Source organism: Mastigoproctus giganteus, chromosome 13 (assembly GCF_048544385.1).
Source record: "Mastigoproctus giganteus isolate SK-2022 chromosome 13, ASM4854438v1, whole genome shotgun sequence".
Taxonomy (NCBI): domain Eukaryota; kingdom Metazoa; phylum Arthropoda; class Arachnida; order Uropygi; family Thelyphonidae; genus Mastigoproctus; species Mastigoproctus giganteus.
In genome coordinates, this window is record NC_143587.1 from 22,748,181 (window position 1) to 22,766,904 (window position 18,724).

At 36.3% G+C, this 18,724-nt stretch overlaps 1 protein-coding gene across 12 annotated transcripts in view; it reads right to left on the bottom strand.

Moving 5' to 3' along the window:
• Window positions 1-1,130: 1,130 nt before the first annotated feature.
• LOC150075865 (tensin-1-like) overlaps window positions 1,131-18,724 on the bottom strand; it is a 405,993-nt gene continuing 388,399 nt past the window's right edge. For 11 of the 12 annotated variants that reach the window (XM_090388058.1, XM_090388057.1, XM_090388066.1 and 8 more), the window contains 3 exons: window positions 11,818-11,986; window positions 6,541-6,678; window positions 1,131-2,883 (listed from right to left, as the gene is read on the bottom strand). In XM_090388058.1, coding sequence (XP_090244184.1) covers window positions 2,724-2,883; window positions 6,541-6,678; window positions 11,818-11,986 — 467 coding nt within the window. In that variant the 3' untranslated portion in view covers window positions 1,131-2,723. Of the gene's footprint in view, window positions 2,900-6,540; window positions 6,679-11,817; window positions 11,987-18,724 lie in introns of all 12 variants that reach the window. The other variant, XM_090388059.1, reaches the window with a different exon arrangement.

Consider the following 18,724-nt stretch of genomic DNA (forward strand, 5'->3'; position numbering starts at 1 on the left):
ACACACAAGAGGGTGTCATACGGAAGTGTTCTACATACTATATTGAGGTAAACTCCTCTTATTAATTTACTAATATTATTATCAACGTAGAACATATTGAGATTACAGCTCTGATTCATACTATCTAATTAGAACTGTTAATAATCGTTAGATTACAAGGGAAAGTTTTACAAATAAATCAAACTAGAAAACAAACACATAATTCTTAGTTTCGTAGTGTCAGTAATAGTCAGGTTTCCACACTAGTAATACTGCTAGTTAAAAGTAGAACAAATGTAGTGAAGCTGTGTGCACTCACTCTGTAACTCTTGGAACATGATAAATAAAAATTCAAAAACTATACCAAGTAAAAATTTGTCCATATTTAGGAAGGTATGTACAGAAAATCACAACTTTTTATCTTCAACCAACGATTAGGTGTAACCAACGAACCTGATAGGTGTAGTGCCAACACTGTAAGGTTAAGTTAGTGGATCTGAAAATTTGACCCTGGGAATGTATTTCCTGTTTATAGAACATAGCCTAATTATACATACATAAAAACATATTTGATTTATGTCATTTTGATATACATGACAGTTTTTCCTCATGTAAATCAGAAACTACCCGTATACTGTATATTTATAATTTGCATTCAGTTTGGAGACCTTGGAAACTCCAGGGGGTCACATCTGGTGAGTATGGGCTTTGGCACACCCAGGGTCCTGAGCTGGATGCCATCATTCTTCTCTTTCTTGGTGATTCCCTTCTACTTCTCTCTCTCTCTCTCTCTCTCTCTCTCTCTCTCTCTCTCTCTCTCTCTCTCTCTCTCTCTCTCTCTCTCTCAGGGTAACTCAGGAATTTTTTTTTTTTTTTTGGCTGGTGCAGCATAAGCCTCAGGCTTCCTTGCACCATATAGCTAATAATAATAATAATAATAATAAAAAATACTGTCTAGTTTGTTATGAAAATTTACCCTAAAAATTCAAGAATATGCCAGCCAACTGCTATGATAGCAAATACACAGATAATTTCTGAATTTAGTTTTGTATATCAGTTTAAAATGAAATGGGTTAAGAATGAACAGTCAGACAACTCACAAACATTTATAAGCCTTTTATTTCTTTCCATATAATTTATTGAATCAGCAACAAAAACAACTATACAGGCTAAAAAGGATGGCACAATCGGGTAGTACAGAAAAAAAAAATCATCATGCAACATATTATGATCTGATAAAAACTGTTACAATTAGTATGATTCTGCATGAAGTTGGAGCTGCCTCCGAGGACTTTCAGAAACCAACAACAACAAAAATAAACAAAAAAAAATCTCTTACAGAGGGCAAAAAATTATATATTACTAATGATTGCATGAAATGATCACAAAGTCAAGCACATTTTGTTTAAACATTAGTTAACAATAACGTACCTGCACTGGTATATCAACAGACATGTAACAGGATGATATGTGAGTAATAAGTTTGTGCTGATCTAAGGATTACTCAAAAAATCTACTAACACTGGGTGAGTATCCATAGAAATGGTCAATTCATGCACTGATCTAGAGAATTTATGATATTAGCACTCTAAGGTTTACAAAGAGTACAACAAGAATACTTTGTAAGTTCTGTCTTGTATAAGTTACCAGTAGGAAGTTAATTCCTTTCAGAATAAGTATGAAGTACAGTTGACATTAACATGCACGATACTGGTTATGAACTGATCGTAAAGAACAAAAACAAGAAGCCCATTTCATGAACATAAGTTTGTTTTCATCGAATAAGCAGACAGAATTACTGAAGGAAATATGTATATATATATATATTTATAATATATTGTATATATATTAAAAAAATATTTTAGCAGTCAGAGACTACCAATAAGAGAGGGCAATCTATTTCCTTTACCACACTTCAAACTTTATCTTCTACAAATTAAACTGGAGAATTCCATTACAGAATTTATTTGATTAAAAATTGCCAAAAGTACCACTGAAAAACCTGTTTGTCTACTTACTAAACCAAACTGAATTTTGTTACGTTGTGTATACGCATACTTTTCGGTATGTGTATACACAACGGTAAAAGACCAACGGTAAAAGTATGTGTATACACAATGGTAAAAGACCAATTTCCTCTCTCCATAGGTTCTTTAAAATGACTTTATGAAAGACAAAAGACTTAGAGTATACATATGAAATACAATAAATTTTATGATATGTAAGACCCTAAACTTGAAATTTTTTTTTTTTTTATTAAAACTCTGGCATATAACATGTACTTACAACATTTGTACAAAAAAGCATAGGCAGAATTTAAACAGCACCATAAAAACAAAGAACATTTGTACTCCATTTGTCTTCAAGCACAGGAAGTCCACTTACATTTACGTATTAAATTCTCCTTCATATTTTTGTTTTTAGTAATACGTTCTAACTAATGTTCTTTCTTTGTACACATGTAGAATGAAGTGAATCATCTACACCTTAATTACCTTTTCAAAGTCAACAACTGAAACACCCCTAAAGTTTCAGGTTAGAATAAACAATTTCACAAATTTATGGAGGGTGACAAAGAAAAATGATACTAATAACTAGCCTTTAGGATGGAAAAATCCCAATTTACAAAATGTAACCTCCGGGAAATAGTTTCACCAGGATCTTGTCCTATTCCTACAATCATAGTACCATTATTTCTTCATAGAATTTCTGCTAGGATAATTGAAAAATAATTTTCACACAGGTCAAATTAAATCTGATCTGGTCTTCTGAACTACAGTCATTAAAAGTTTATTAACAAAATTTACTATTGCTGATGCTGGTTGCTGAGGTTCCAATTCAGCAAACACGTGGCACTGGTTATCAGTCTTGCTTGTAGGTTTCCGTGCAACGAAACCAAAACATCTATCAAGGAAGGAAAAAAGAAAGAAACAACTAAAATGTAGTCAAATAGATTAAAAAAAAGTACTGAAACTAGTAGTATTAAATATAACAATTTTTAACAATATTACAGATAATAGATAAAATATTCCATAATAGTTAATTGAATAGTAATTAATGTATTAATTAGGCACTAATTATTATAAAATTGGAAAATTAATTTTATGTAAGAATTATAGCTGTAGCCGAGTGGGCCGACCTCCATAGCCGAGTGGGCAGGAGCGGGAGTGCAGTAGCACACGCTCTTTGAGTAGACTGGGGTTCAAGCCCCTGACTGCTGAATACAGCGATCTGCCAACCCGCACTGGACCAGCGTGGCAGATTATGGTCCATTTCCCTCAGCATGAATTGTTGAGGAGGCTTCCATCCTGCAGTGGGTTGATAATGGCTGCACTTTACTTTTTACTTTTTATAGCTATAGAATGTTTTTTAATTTGTTTATTTTATAAGACTCCATGTCATAATGATATATAAACCATAATATCAGTTAAGCAAACCATTAAAAAGACAATCTCACAAAGCTTAGATAAATGTCATTAAAACTGTTCTTACAAAGTGTTTTTTCCAAATAAATTACAAATAAATTCTTCCAAGTATCTTTCAGTTAACAAAAGAGATATGTTTGTGAAAAGTCTAATTTGAAGAGCTTTCTTATGTGAAAAATTTTTGCCCTCTGGGACCAGTGGCAAAACTACAAAACTTCCAGGTGAGCTATTGCAGGAGAAGGGTCTGTGGGCCCAATGATTGGTTTGGCTTGGTATAGGAAAGTTGTCAAAGATCACGTGGGCTGTTCAGCAATTGGGAGGAGGGACCCAGAATTTATAGTTTCGCCTCTGTCCAGGACATAATAAAGTGACGACAACAAAATATATATATTAAACTTATATTTAGCATTCAACTGATAATATTGTGGCTCTCTCTCTTTCTCTCTCTCTCTCTCTCTCTCTCTCTCTCTCTCTCTCTCTCTCTCTCACACACACACAGAGAGAGTTGATTGATTGATTGATTTGGTAGTTGTTGGCGCATCGGCTTCTGTGGCCATATTGCACCTCCCAAGGTTTTTGCAGTACTTTGATCCAAGCCCGAGGCGGGAATCGAACCCGCGACCTTTGGGTTGCCGGGTAGGTACTTTACCCACTCGGCTAGCCCGGTCGGCCCACAGAGAGAGAGAGAGAGAGAGAGAGAGTTCCTCTTGTTCCATAGGAAATATTTGTCAACTGTGACAAGGGACAGGAATTGAACCAAGGAATCTTTTGGAAATATAAGAGCAACAGTGCTATCCACTGTTTATAATTAAATAGTGAAATGCAGGCCCACGTACATTTTATATACCGTCAGATCTGGTATATACAATGTTGGTACACACAAATTAATTCATACTATTATATTACGTTATATTATTTTATTTATAGTTATCAGATATCAAGATATCATATGTTATTCTGTGTATCCAAAGATTTCTATATTTTCATGCATTGGATTTGTTCTCTAATTTATAAGTTTTGAATTTTATTGTTAAAGCATTCAATAAAAAGTTTTTTCCCCTCTGACAGCAGCTGTTCTCCAATTATTTCTAAAGTTAAGCCCAATCCTTTATACTACATTTTTACAGAATTAGAGACTTTATTAGAAAGTAATATTTATTTATTAACAGAGGTAAAAAAGAGAGAAAGAATATAAAGTATATATAAAAGAATAGTATTTTATACTTTTCTTTTATTAGATCGTAGGTATAGCTTAGCTTAATTTTTCAGCACTCACCTCATAGTAATCTGCTTAGTTGATGGAAAGTTTTACCACATACATAATGGTTATGAGATTCTAATAATTTATGGGGTTTATAAATTTAAAAACTAAGTTATGGGATTTAAAAAATTTTCTAAGAAAGGAAAGTGCACCTTCCATTCTATGGTTGTCTAATTAAAATAAATTAAATGAAGAGAGATAAAAGCTAATAGCCACGCACGAGCGACTTTGGGTGCAGTGTGTGTGTGTGTGTGTGTATTAAAAAACATAAAATAACTCTCAGGAAAAGTCCTCCATCTGAGATCAGCTAACTACAACCTCAATTTAAGAGGCCTCTAGAATGAGTCCTCTTGTTCTTGGTTCCGAAACTGAACCAAGAACTCTCCTAAATATCACAGACTGATTAGTATTAATATGAAAACATTATATGGGGTGTTCATTTTAAAAGTAAATCATGTTATTTGTATTAAGTACAATGCTACCAAGTAATGACCATTTGTGTAATTGTGTGAGGGTGTTAGTGGAAGGATGTGAAAGTTTTGCATTTCTAGTATTCAGTTTGTAAGAACAAGAAAGAAAGCTTATGCATCATCAGCCAAAAAAAAAAAAAAAAAAAAAAAGCTCCAATTTCACCCCTTCGTTCGTTCCAAATACCTGTCCAGCCTAGCCTTAAATTTATTTAGGCTATCAACTTCCACAACAAAAGATGGAAGTCTGTTCCACCAATCAACTACTCGTTGGCTAAAGGCAAACTTCCGCACATCTATCCTACAACTGTCTTTCTTCAATTTGAATTTATGCCCTCTTAGGTAATTATTCCGAGCAAGAGGAAGAATCCCATCAGCATTGAACATCAACAAAAATTCCCTAACACTAGCTGTCCATACAGTGTTGCTATTTTCAAAGTAATAAAGTTTTGTAAGTGTGTATCAGTTGGGAATAAGGAACACAGAAGAAGAAGGAGGAGCATTCTTACACACAACACTTTAGATGCCATTAGACAAGCAATTTTGCAATTTCCAAACAAATCTCTACAGAAGCTCAGCATTCAAAAGGGGACATCACTTGGCTCATTTTGTTGTAAGAAAAAATTCTAAAACATTTTCACATTGAATCTACAGTATGCATGAGCTTCAATTCTAGAATAACATTAAAAGATTGCAGTACTGTTGTACCATGGAGGTATTGAAATTTTGGATAAAATTTATCTCACTAATGAAGCATGGTTTCACTTTAGCGGCTATATCAGCAATCAAAATTAGAGAATGTGGAATACCCAAAATGCCACGCATTTTTTGTGTTTGGTGTGACATATCTGAAGAATAGTGGGGCCATATTTTGTGAACAAATTGCTACCTCTGATGTTTACCAAGGTGTCATAATGCAGTTATTGCATTTCTGGAAGAAAACGAAAAAGAGATCTGGCTCGAACAGGATGGGGCAACCTGCCATAGTGCACGATCAACCACTGAATTGTTGCAATAGTTTTTCAGGATCAAATCACATCACAAGGACTTTGCCCACCTAGTCCTCCTGATTTAACACTTCTTTTTATAAGAAGAATTAGAGCAGAAAGCTTATGAGAGCAATCCAAAAAGCAATCAGCAGCTCAAAGGGAGCATTGAAAATACAATCAGGAGTGTATCAACACAAACTTTCTGTTGCATCACTCGCAGTATGATCAGAAGAGTGATAAGACAACAGAGAACACTTTTAGAATTGTTTACAAATTATTATTTATTAATTATACTGATAATAAATTGTATTTTCATAGTATATTCATTTGATCATTTTTGGGTTTACTTTTAAAATGAACACCCTGTAGAAACTGAATACAGTATTCCTGATTTTAGTTTATAATGATAAATTAAATACCTATGTGCTAATTGTTGTTGCTGGTGGTGGTGGTGTTGATCTGTATTTTCCCTGCCAGATGGTTTCCAGTGATGTTCATCAGGATCAAGGCCACAGTGGCTGATGCTGTTTATTGGATAGTGGCGTCGGAAGAATAACCTTTTAGAAAAAGAAATTTATATAAGTACTAATATAATATAATAATGAAAGTCATAAAATATCATTTATATAATTTATCACATTGTGCTATGCTTACCAGTAGGGTTATGTGAGTTCTGTGTGGTACACATAGAAAATTTTTAAAAAAAATTATAATTTTGAAATTAAGAGCATTTATTTGAAATAAAAAAATTAAAAAACAAAATCATATGTTTCATGTTAAATTATAATATTCAGTAATCAAATTAAACATGCAACTTTCTAGTCCCATCTGATTCCACCCTGTTATATTCAAAATGCGGCCTAACCATTGCCTTATACTACATAAGGAAATGGTCAGGTCACATCTTCAATACTACTTATAATCAAAAATATCAACTGAGAGACTTTAGGAAGGCTGTGGTGGATCTATTGGAATGGTTATAGAGATGAGCAGAAAGGAGCACAAAAGAGATATTCTTACCAAGAAAGATTTGAATTCTGTAAATTGTAGCATCTGGAAACTAGGCATCCAAAAAGACCTGATTCAAGTATTTAAGGCTTTAAATAGGTTGAGTAAACTAAATGCTGATGACACCTTTTTACCCTTTCTCAGATGAATATTCACACACAAGGGGACATAAATTTAACCTTGCTGTAATAGCATCAGCCAAAAAAAAAAAAAAAAAAAAAAGCTCCGATTTCACAGTAATAGCACTCCCCCAACTGTAAAAAAGTGAGTGGCATAGAACTGGACTGATGACAACTTTCTTTTTAATTTCTGAAAAGATTTTGGGTTTTTTTTTTAATTCTGCTCAGAGTACATCAATATTTCTTTTCTTAATGGACCATAATACTTATTATATGTGATTTTTTAGGAAAAATTTTAAAAAATGCTGTCTTTTACACTTTTTATTTAAACAAAATATTAATTCTATCTGGGAAAAGGGGAAAAAAAAAAACATTACATAAAATATAAAGATGAATCTGTTAGTCACTTCCATTTTCCAGTTTAAAAGAACTGTTAACATGCATATATTTCTGTTTATTACGTGTATACGTAAAAAAAAAATGTATATATTAGTGAATACTATTATTTACTTCCATTTTCGAATTTTTTAAAAAATTATTTCAAATTTGGAACACCATGAAGTGCATGAAATTTGAATATTACACATATTGCCGATTCATGATAGAGTCATTCACTCACGATTCTATCATGAGTGAATATCGGCTTTTGTGTTTTTGTGTTTATTATTCAGGAATAATAATGAATCTTTCAAATGATTTTTTTCAAAAATATGTCATTTAGGACCATTAAAACTGTTAATATAGATCATGGGTGAGTTCTATTGATAATTACAAACTAGAAATGAATGCATAATTTCAAGCCTCATAGGTTGATACTAGTCAGGTTGCCATGCTAGTGTTACTACAACTAAACATGGTAATACATGTTTAGTTGTAGTGAAATCTCTTGCAATAACTCCAGGAAAATTATTTTTAAAAAAATTCTAACCCATACCAAACAAAAATTTGTCTATGTTTAGAAATGTATAGAAAAAAAATCGGAGATTTTTTTTTTATCTTCAACAAACAGTTAACAAGTCAAGAGGATCATCAATGATCCAGTTCTATCACTGCAGGGTTAAATTGGAAAAGGATAGCTGCATGATAGATGTACAAAAATTTAATTTCAGCCAGAGAGGAACTGATTGTTGGAACAAACTTCTTCCTAATATTGTGATAGTGAGTAATTTGAACAAAGTTATAGAAGGATTGAACAAATTATTAGATTGTTTGTTTGTTTGTTATTTGGTTTTTAGGAGCATTAGCAACTAAGGCCATATTGCTCCAGGATATGCGGTGGTCATTCCCTGACCTTTCCGCATCCTCCGTATTTGGTGGTGACGGGCTCGAACCCCGGTCTAATCAAGAAGCATGTGCTACGCACTGCTGCTCCTTCCCACCTGGCTACGGAGGCAGCACAAATTATTAGAAGGGATGGACAAATGAAGTGAGTAATTTTTCATTTTTCAGGCTGCATGAGCTTGCTTCCTTGCATCATTTTGCCATTACTAATAATGAGGTACTGGGATCTGTTTAATTTTTGCAAATCAATAGTCAATTTCTTCTCTAACCACTCCTTGCATATGCTGATAGATAGAAGCCTGTCTATAATACCTCAATGTTTTGTTTTTTTTCACTTGCATTTTTTAATACACATCACTGATCTTCCTCCATTATATAAAATGATATATTAAAGGAGGCAGCAAAGGAAGTAAGCAAACCCTTAGCCATAATTATGAGAGCTTCCTTGGACTCAGGGGAGGTACCCATAGACTGGAAATGTGCAAATATGACCCCAATTCACAAAGGAGGATCAAAGGCTGACACAAATAATTATAGACCTGTGAGCTTAACTTCTGTTCCAGGAAAATTAATGGAGGCACTGGTTAAAGAAGCACTGCAGGATCATTTAGACAAGACTTCAGTTATAGCTCGGACACAGCATGGTTTTGTTAAGGGGAAGTCTTGCCTGACCAATTTGATTGGATACTATGATGCAGTCACAAAAGAATTGGATGCAGGGAATAGCTTTGATATTATATACTTGGATCTTAGAAAGGCTTTTGATACTGTTGCACATGGAAGACTGCTACACAAATTGGAGCAGTGTGACATTGGAGGCAAATTGCTGCAATGGATAAAGGGGTGGTTGAGGGGGAGAAGACAGAGTGGTAATCAATGGACACTGCTCATCGTGGACTAATGTTATTAGTGGAGTCCCTCAGAGCTCAGTGTTGGGTCCATTATTGTTTTCTGTATTTATAAATGATATTGATGATGGTATATCAAGCTTAATGTCCAAGTTTGCAGACGATACAAAGGTTGGCAGGGTTGTCAAGGACACTACTGACACTATGCTGCTGCAACAGGATCTGGAAAGGTTGAGCAGATGGGCTGAGAGGTGGCAAATGAAGTTTAACATTGACAAATGTAAAGTACTACACATGGGAAACAGCAACCCCAGAGCAACGTATCAACTCTGTGGTACTACACTGACAGTGGTAGAGAATGAAAGGGACTTGGGGGTGGTTGTGCAGGCAGATATGAAGTTCTCTGAGCAGTGCAGACGGGCTGCAAGAGTAGCTCATGGAGTATTGTCAATGATATACAGGAATTTTTCCAGCAGGGATAAGGAGGTGATTATTCCATTGTATTAGGCGATGGTCAGGCCACACCTAGAGTACTGTATACAGGTCTGGAGGCCTCATTTCAAGAAGGATGTAGAGCTGCTGGAATGAGTACAGAGAAGGGCAACAAGATTAGTGAATGGAACAAAGGGGTGCTTTGTTACGAAGAAAGGCTTAAGTTTTGCAAATTACAGTGTCTGGAGACTAGGCACCAGCGAGGTGATCTGATAGAGGTGTATAAAGCCTTGAATGGTTTGAGCATGCTCAATGCTGATGGGATTCTTCCTCTAGCTCAGAATAATCACCTGAGAGGGCATAAATTCAAATTAAGGAAAGACAGATGTAGGATAGACGTGCGGAAATTTGCCTTTAGCCAGTGGGTGGTTGGTTGGTGGAACTGACTTCCATCCCTTGTCGTGGAGGTTGATAGCCTAAATAAGTTTAAGGCTCAGCTGGACAGGTATTTTGAACGAACAGAGGGGTCAAGTGGAAGTGGGTTTTTTTTTTTTTTTTTTTTTTTGGCTGATGCTGCATAAGCTTGCTTTCTTGCATCAAATGCCTCTACTAATGCTAATGCTAATTAACTGGAATGCTATCTGTAATTGTGATGTACAACACTGCAGAATGTAGTGTAGTATACTGGATTGCAAGTTTGACAAACCTCACTCTGCACAAACAACCACAAATACTCATTTATCTACCACCAGTTCTGTAACTTTCTGCTATTAGCATGGCATATGATAGATGCCACTTTTTAAATTTTTCTGTTACTTTTTGAAATCTGGAAATAAATTCAAATCCTCCCAAAAGTGCTGTAACTGGAAAAAGTGGGCCTCAATGCAAAGTTTAGTGTGCCTCCCCTTTGAAAATATTTGTTTTGGTAAAAATAAAAAAATCCTTAAAATTTGCCCTGGATGCAGCAGTTATGAAAAAAATTATTGTTTGTAGACAGTAAATTTTATCATAAACATAACTAAAAAACTTACATTTTTACTCAATTTAATTTTTTTCTGTTTTGGGCAGGAGGGCAGTGGGCCCCCTTTTGGTCGTAGGCCCCAATACACCACATTGGCTGCATTGGTATAGTTACACCACTACCTTCCATATAACTTTCCCCACCAATATTCTCTAACTGGTTATACATTATTTTCTGTTTTCATTTTAATATACTATGAATTATGAGACATTAAATTTTTGTTTGGCATTTAACAGAAGCATCTATCTTTCTTCTGGGCCACTCTTCCAAGCAGCTGCTAACTAAAATCTACCCTACTTAGAATGCAGATGTCACCAGGGGTGTATTCAGAGGGGGAATATGCCCCCCCTTAACCATACATATAAGTGTTCCTAGCTCTATCTAAAAAAAACACTTAAAAACCTGGTCATCATGTCCCCTTACGACGAAACTTGGATACGATAATTGTTGTCACATCTGGAAATGTACACCCCCAACCACCAAAAAATACTTCTCTAAAACTCCCCAGATAGGGCAATCATTAACCCTCTCTTACAAACTCGCTACGCTTCCTATCACATAGATATTCAGGTTACACAGATATTTCCTGGGCCTGTTCAGAACATTGGCCATGGAAATATCATAAGGAACTCTTTCTTCCAGACCAGCACAAAAAAGTGCATCAGCTCAACTCACCGAACTAATTTTCTTTTTCATTTACTTTCTTTTCTTTTCGACTCTGGAAAAAATAAAAATTAAAAATTACAAAAATTTAAGTCAATAAGTTTCCTTTAACTTCCCAGCTCTCACAACACATTTACCAAGTACTACAGGTTTCGATAACCTTTCATGTTTGTGGTAACCTTAAAAAAGGAAAAATGCATTTTCACTAGAATTACTTAAGAAATTATTAAATTTCTTTTGTTATCAGTTCCTCTAAAAAGATTCTCAGAAATGAGTTATAAAATAATAATTACAATCAGTATTTTATGCTGATGAGAAACATACTTTCGTTTGTTGTCCGTGAGAGTGATACCCTGAGAAGTGACTTTAAAGTGAACAATTGTTGGTATTAAGGATGGCATCAAAGTAACAACTTTGCTAACAGCCTTGCGCACAGCCTGGGGACCTGTTAATGACTCCATATCTACTGAATAAAGGTACAGGACACTGCACGCTGAAAGAAATATACATTTATTGCATTTCATGCTATATATTATTATATAAAGTAAAAAATATAGAGACCAGTATACATATATGACCATTAGAGTTACACAAATTTTGAAATAAAAATGATAATACCTTGGTGCAGAATGCATGTATCATAATAATGTTTTAGAGTTAAAAAGTTATTCAAATAATGCAAATTTAATTATGACATTTCTCCCATTTTCATAAATTAAGTCGCCAGTATTATTAAACTAAAATACCCATAACTATTCAAAATACAGTAGACTGTCGAAATAACGGCACCCCAAATAATGGAATGTTCAAGCTAACGGCACATTGAGATCAGATGTTTACATACAGTACAGATGTCTTTGCAGTGCTGGAAAAAGAAAACAGCAAGTCACATGATTACTGTATTTGTTTATGTTCGCCATTTTGAAAGTGAATTCTGTACTGATATTAGCATTAGTGGAGGCATATGATGCAAGAAAGCAAGCTTATTTAGCATTAGCCAAAAAAAACCTCTTCCCATTTCACCCATCCATTCACTCCAAATGTTTGTCTGGTCTAGTTATATCATGGATTATACCACTGTTTTACATTTATTTTAAATTAATAACCCCTCTCTATGTTAGCCATGCACACGCACACACACGCACACACACACACACACACGCACACACACACGCACAGAGAGAGAGGGGGGGCGCCTCCGTAGCCAGGTGGGCAGGAGCAGCAATGCGCAGCACACGCTTCTTGATTAGACCGGCATTCGAGCCCGTGACCACCAAATACAGAGGATGCGGAAAGGTCAGGGAATGACCAATGCATATCCCTGGAGCAATATGGCCTTAGTTGCTAATACTCCTAAAAACCAAATAACAACAAAATAACAAAACAGAGAGAGAGAGACTGTGTGTGTGTGTGTGTGTGTGTGTGTGTGTGTGTGTGTGTGTGTGTGTGTGTGTGTGTGTGTGTGTGTGTGTGTGTGTGTGCGTGCGTGTGCGTGTGTGTGTGCGTGTGTGTATAGAAGGGAATCACCAAGAAAGAAGAGAATGATGATATCCAGCTCAGGATCCTGGATGTGCCAAGTCCATACTCACCAGATGTGAGCCCCTGGGATTGTTTAAAATGGGATTCAAAGCCAGGCCTCTTCCACCCAGTGTGGGGAAGACAGTGACAATACCATTGTGCTACCCATGCAGACTAAACTTGATATAATAAAGAAAATAGAACAGGATGTAAGTAGGAGTGTATTAATGGCAGAATATAACATTGGATCGTCAACTTGTTTATGTTTTTTATGTGCAGTTACTAAAATTGCATTCTTAATCTCTGTATTTTTTATTTAGCTTCATTATTTCATCATTAAATATATTAAAAATAAAACTTTCTAAATAATGGAAAAATCGATATAACAGCACCTTGAATCCCCAGATGTGCAATTATTTTGAGTCTATTGTACCAAAAAATAATTAGTCTCAAGGTAATCTGAAATCTGACATATACTAAATTTTAATTTACTATTTTGAAATTACTATTTAACTAGTTTCTGATTATGGTACAGATAGTGCATAGCACTATTTCATCTTTTGAAAAGGTTACTAAAGGACATTACATGAGGGCTAGAATATTTTTGAAAAATTTGGGGAAACATGTTACATATATTAAAATATTAAATAAATTTTCAATTTATTGATGACTACTTGCAAGGTATATAAAACAATGCCTAAAAGGTCAGTAATCTCATTTGCTAAATCTTTTAGGCAGCACTTCTCTATGGCAGAAGCTGAACAAGAATAGATGGGCCCTTGGAGCAAGGCTGTCATCTGTACCAGGTGTATTTTAATTTAATATTAATTTAAATTATATTAATTGCAGCTCAAGGCCTCTAGTTCAATAGGGAAGCCAACGTTTATTTATATTACAATTTACCTCTTTATATTACATTACTATATTATATATATATACTAATATTATTGCATTTTTATTATAAAAACAACTTTTTCTGCTTTATGGAGTTTTTGCCACCCCACGACAGGTACTGGTACCAAGTGTGCAGGTGGTTGGTTGTGTCCAGTTACTATTATTAATGTATTACTGCTGGTTGAGGAACTTTCTTACTATTCTACAGGTGTTCGGGATCTTGACTTTCTGATGTTCCATGTAAGTATTCTCTGGGAAGCCTATTATGGAGGCTCTTTGGCACCATGTCGTTGGTTGACTCAGTGATCAGGATGGTTATTACTTGTCCCATATACCATATCTTTAACTTCCCGTCTCAGGTCTGAATACTTCTTGATCTTTTCTGGAGGTTGCTGGTGTTGGGCACCACTATTTCTATCAAATAGTTAAGCAATTATTATTATTATAAAAATTTTTTCTTCTTTTATGGGATTTTTTTCTGCCCCATGATGGGTACTAGTACCAAGTGCACAGGTGGTTGGTTGTCTCCAGTTACTATTATTATTATCATTACTGTGGTCAAGGAACTCTCTTACTATCCTACAAGTGTTCAGGATCACGGCTTTCTAGAGTTTATATAAATGTTCTCTGGGAGGCACATTGTTGTTAGGTTCTTATGGAAATTCTTTGGCACCATACCGGTGGTTGGCACAATGATTGAGATGGTTGCTACTTGTTCCCTTAGCCATATTCTTTGACTTCCTGTATTAGGCCTGAGTACTTCTTGATCTTTTCCTTGTATGTTTTCTGGAGGTTGCTGGTGTTGGGCAACACTATGGCGATCAAGTAGGTAGCCATTTCCTTCTTGCCAGTGAGGGTTATGTCTGGTCTGTTGTACAGGATCATCTTGTCCTTTATGATGGCACGGTCCCAGTATAGTTTGGGAGTAGAGGTCTCTAGTACGGCCTAAGAATTGTAATACGGTAAACTTTCTTTGATAAGCTGGTATTTTTGTGCTAGCTTCTGATGTATATCCTGGTCACCTGGTCATGTCTGTGAGTGTACTCCATCTGGGTAATCAACTTGCATCCTACAATGATGCAAGGCCCCTGGACCTGTAGTAACAGATGGCATCGCTGACACGTGTCATATGTTACTCCAGGTCCGGGGGCCTTAGCAATGATGTATTTCCTGTAGTTCCTGGTGTTGATTACCTTGTCCTGAATGGCAAGAATGAATCCTTCATGAGCCAAGCATTGGAAGCCATCTTATCTATGTAGCCTTGATGGAGGTCATTGTAGTGTCTGCCGTGGAGTGCCTTCTTCGCCCACCTTTGTCTTTGTTTCTTCTGTTGGTGTGAGTGTGGTCTCCTTATTGAAGTCGACTGTCATGTGCCATTTGTCTATCTTTCTTATGGCTTGGTAGATTGGTGCTGTGTTTTCTTGAAAGTAATCCCAGAGGTTCTTAAATGCCTTCTTCTCTTGTTCAATGAGAGTCAATCCCCTGTCTCCTCCTTTACGGGCTGTAGTCAGTCTCTTGATGGTCAACTTTGGGTGGTGTTGGAAGCTTTTGGTTATCATTATCCTCGTTGATCTCATGATCTCCTCCAGCTCAGTGTTTGTCCAATCTACGATCCTGAAGGAGTACATTAATACTGGGACTGCATAAGTGTTTATGGCTATGATCATGTTCCTGCCATTCGGCTTTGATTTTAGCAGGCTTCCCTTTTCTTTTCTTCTTCCTCATTTATTCCTTCAACTTCCATTTTCTGGAACAACCTTCCTTCATACATATTTTCTGAAAATTACAATTTACAGAAGATCAAGTCAACAAGTATCTTCTTTCATCTCCTCACTCTCCAACCCATGCACGGTACTAAGTACTATAGGTTTTAATACCTCTCGTGTTTGAGGTTTTCATAAAAAAAAAAAAAAATCATCCCCAGATACTTGTAGGTCTCTACTATCTCATGGCTTCAATCTCTGCACCGGTCTTCAACTGGTAGTTTTGTCCAGATGTCTTGCATTTGTCTAAGCCCAATTGCATCCTGATGTCAGTGCCAAACTCTTTGGTGATCCAGAGTAGCTGTTGGAGTTAATTCTTGGTTGCGGCATAGAGTTTCATGTGACCATGTACAGTGACTTCTTACTTTATGCGTGTTTAAATTATGCAAATTTAAAATAATGTGCAGCAACCGCATTTATGGTAAGTGCCATGGGGGGGATACATACCCAAACAGATATTCAACCTCGACGAAACAAGTTTATATTGGAAAAAAAAACCTGATCGCACTTATATTTCCATTGTGGAAAAGACTGCACCTGGCTTTAAGGCAGCAAAAGATCGGCTAACAGTTCTGTTTGGTTGCTATGGAGAGTCATAAACTGAAACCCATATGCATTTACTACTATCAAAACCCTAGTGCCCTTAAAGGTTACGACAGATCATACATGCCCGTGTACTGGACTCAATCCCTAAAGGGTGGATAACTGCTGTTATTTTGGATCTCAGTTACGACCAAAATTGGAAGTGTATTGCAAGGCAGTAGGAATTCCGTTCAACATCTTACTATTCTTGATAATGTCAAAAGCCATCCATCTGGTATTGTTGATGTCTGTTCCAATATCAAGATTGTTTTTTACCTGGCAAATACAACCTCAGTGCTGGAGCCTATGGAGCAACATGTGATTAGATCTTTTATGGCTCAGTATTTAAAGCACATTCTGGCTGATCTAACTGACTAGACCGACCACGAACAGATGAGTGTGCAGCAATATTTGCGAGCCTTCAATATAAAAGACGGTTTAAAAATCATTGATGCTGCATGGTGTAAAGTTCCACATAACTGTATTCAAAATTTGTGGCATAAGTTGTGTCCAGACCTTAGTAACTCCTTCAAAAGCTCTGATACTAATGGAGATTATGCACAAACTAAAGACAAATGCGTGAAACTCGCTAAAAAAATAGGGTTCACTAAAGTGGAGGCAAATGATGCCAATGATTTAATTGATTCACATCATCAAGAATTGTAAAATGAAGATCTGTTTGCACTGGAGAAGTGTCGCATTCAAGATGAGGAGGTTAAGGAAGAACGGAGCTTGACAGTGAAAGAAATATTGAAAGCATTAAATCTTATAGATGAAGGCCTAAATCTGTTAGCTGATGAAGACCCTAATCTTGAATGAAGCTCTAAAGTGCAACGTAAAGTTACACTAGAACTTGGTTGCTACTATGAGTTGTTGCATGAGGAGAAGCAACGTGCAAAGCAACTTAGCTCCGGATTCCTTTTTCAAGCACTCAAGGGAGCAGTCAGATGAACCCTCCATCTCTTGGGTTAGCATAGCACTCTCATTTATCTGGTCCAAATCCAAAGGAACAGAATCTGACCACGACAACCCCTCTCATCAATCTACCTAAGGCCACCACCTCCACCCGAGTCTCTCAATTGTTTGTGTTGTACTGTATATGTTGGTTGTAGTGAACATGCTTTTTTTACTGTACAAAAAAATAGTAAATCAATACAGATGAATGAATTGCTTTGGTCACTCATAATTTTTTTTAGAGTGCCCAATCTTCCAAACAAAGAAAACAAATGGTATGTTCCAGTAATGGTAACTTAGTTAGATGCGAGAGTTACTATTATAGGCCTATTATTGCATTGTTTGGTGATTATTTTCATTACACATGAATTTAAATTGCACTTGATATTTTGGAACGTAACCCTCACGTAAATTAAGGAGTTACTGTACATCGAGTGAGAGAGGTTGTACAGGTTCTTCCTCCCTTCTTTTAGGGTATATCCATACTTGCCATTATTGAGCATGGTGGACATTGGGTTGAGCACTAGACAGAGGACTCAGAGCATCTCCTTGGAAGATTCCTCTTCTATTGGGTACAATATGTTCTTGACCTTGATGGTTAGCCTTCATTTTGCCATGGTTGCTTCTAGGAAGTGTGTCAGTGTTGGGTTGACTTTATAGATCTTCAGTGTCTCTATCAGCCAGCTATGAGCTCAGAGTCACAGGCCTTGTGGTAGTCGATGTAGGCTGTCTACAGGTTGCATTGCTCCTTGTAGGCTTGCTTCATAGGTGCAGCATCAATAGTCAATTGCTCCTTGCATCCTCTGCTTACATTCCTTCTGCTGCTCGGCCATGATGCTCTGTCTCTCTGGCTATTTCAATAATGGTGAAATCTACTGCTGATTGCCAGAAGTTTCTGCTTGAGGGTGTCAAAGCATTCTTTGATCCTGTGATTATAGGTCTCGTATTTGCTGTGAATGTTGTTTTTCTTGAGGATGGTTCTTCGCATTTCTGCTCAGCTTCTTACTTTGCTTACCCCATCGGTACTGGGTCAGTTGGTCTATCTTCACTTTTATCTCTTCTATCTTTTGCTGTAGTTTTATTTCCTAGGCTGGTAGTTACCCATCCTTGCATTTTGTGTTATGTTGGTCTCTGGTTTCCCTTCTGTTCATTCTAGTGGCTACTAGAGCAGCACGGTACATGGCTGTGCAGATAGTATTTAGTGTGACTTTGTTGTTGTTGAGATAATCTGATATTATTTGCTTATTGAGGTGGTCTGTGACTTGCCACAGGATTCTGTTGGATCTCTGTTTTGGTATGGAGTGGGTCTTTGTGGGGTTCATCCCCTTGAATTTTGCTAGGGCTTTTTTCCCCTCTTCTATTCTGGATATTGCAATCTCGCCTGTTTTCAGTTGCTCCAAGTTGTAGATCTTGTACTTGCTGTTCCTCCTCCAGTTCTGGTTCCACTGTGTCCATATTCGTTGTTCTTTGTAGTCAGTCACTCATATCATGCTTGATATTTTCTTGGCTTCTTCTTCTTC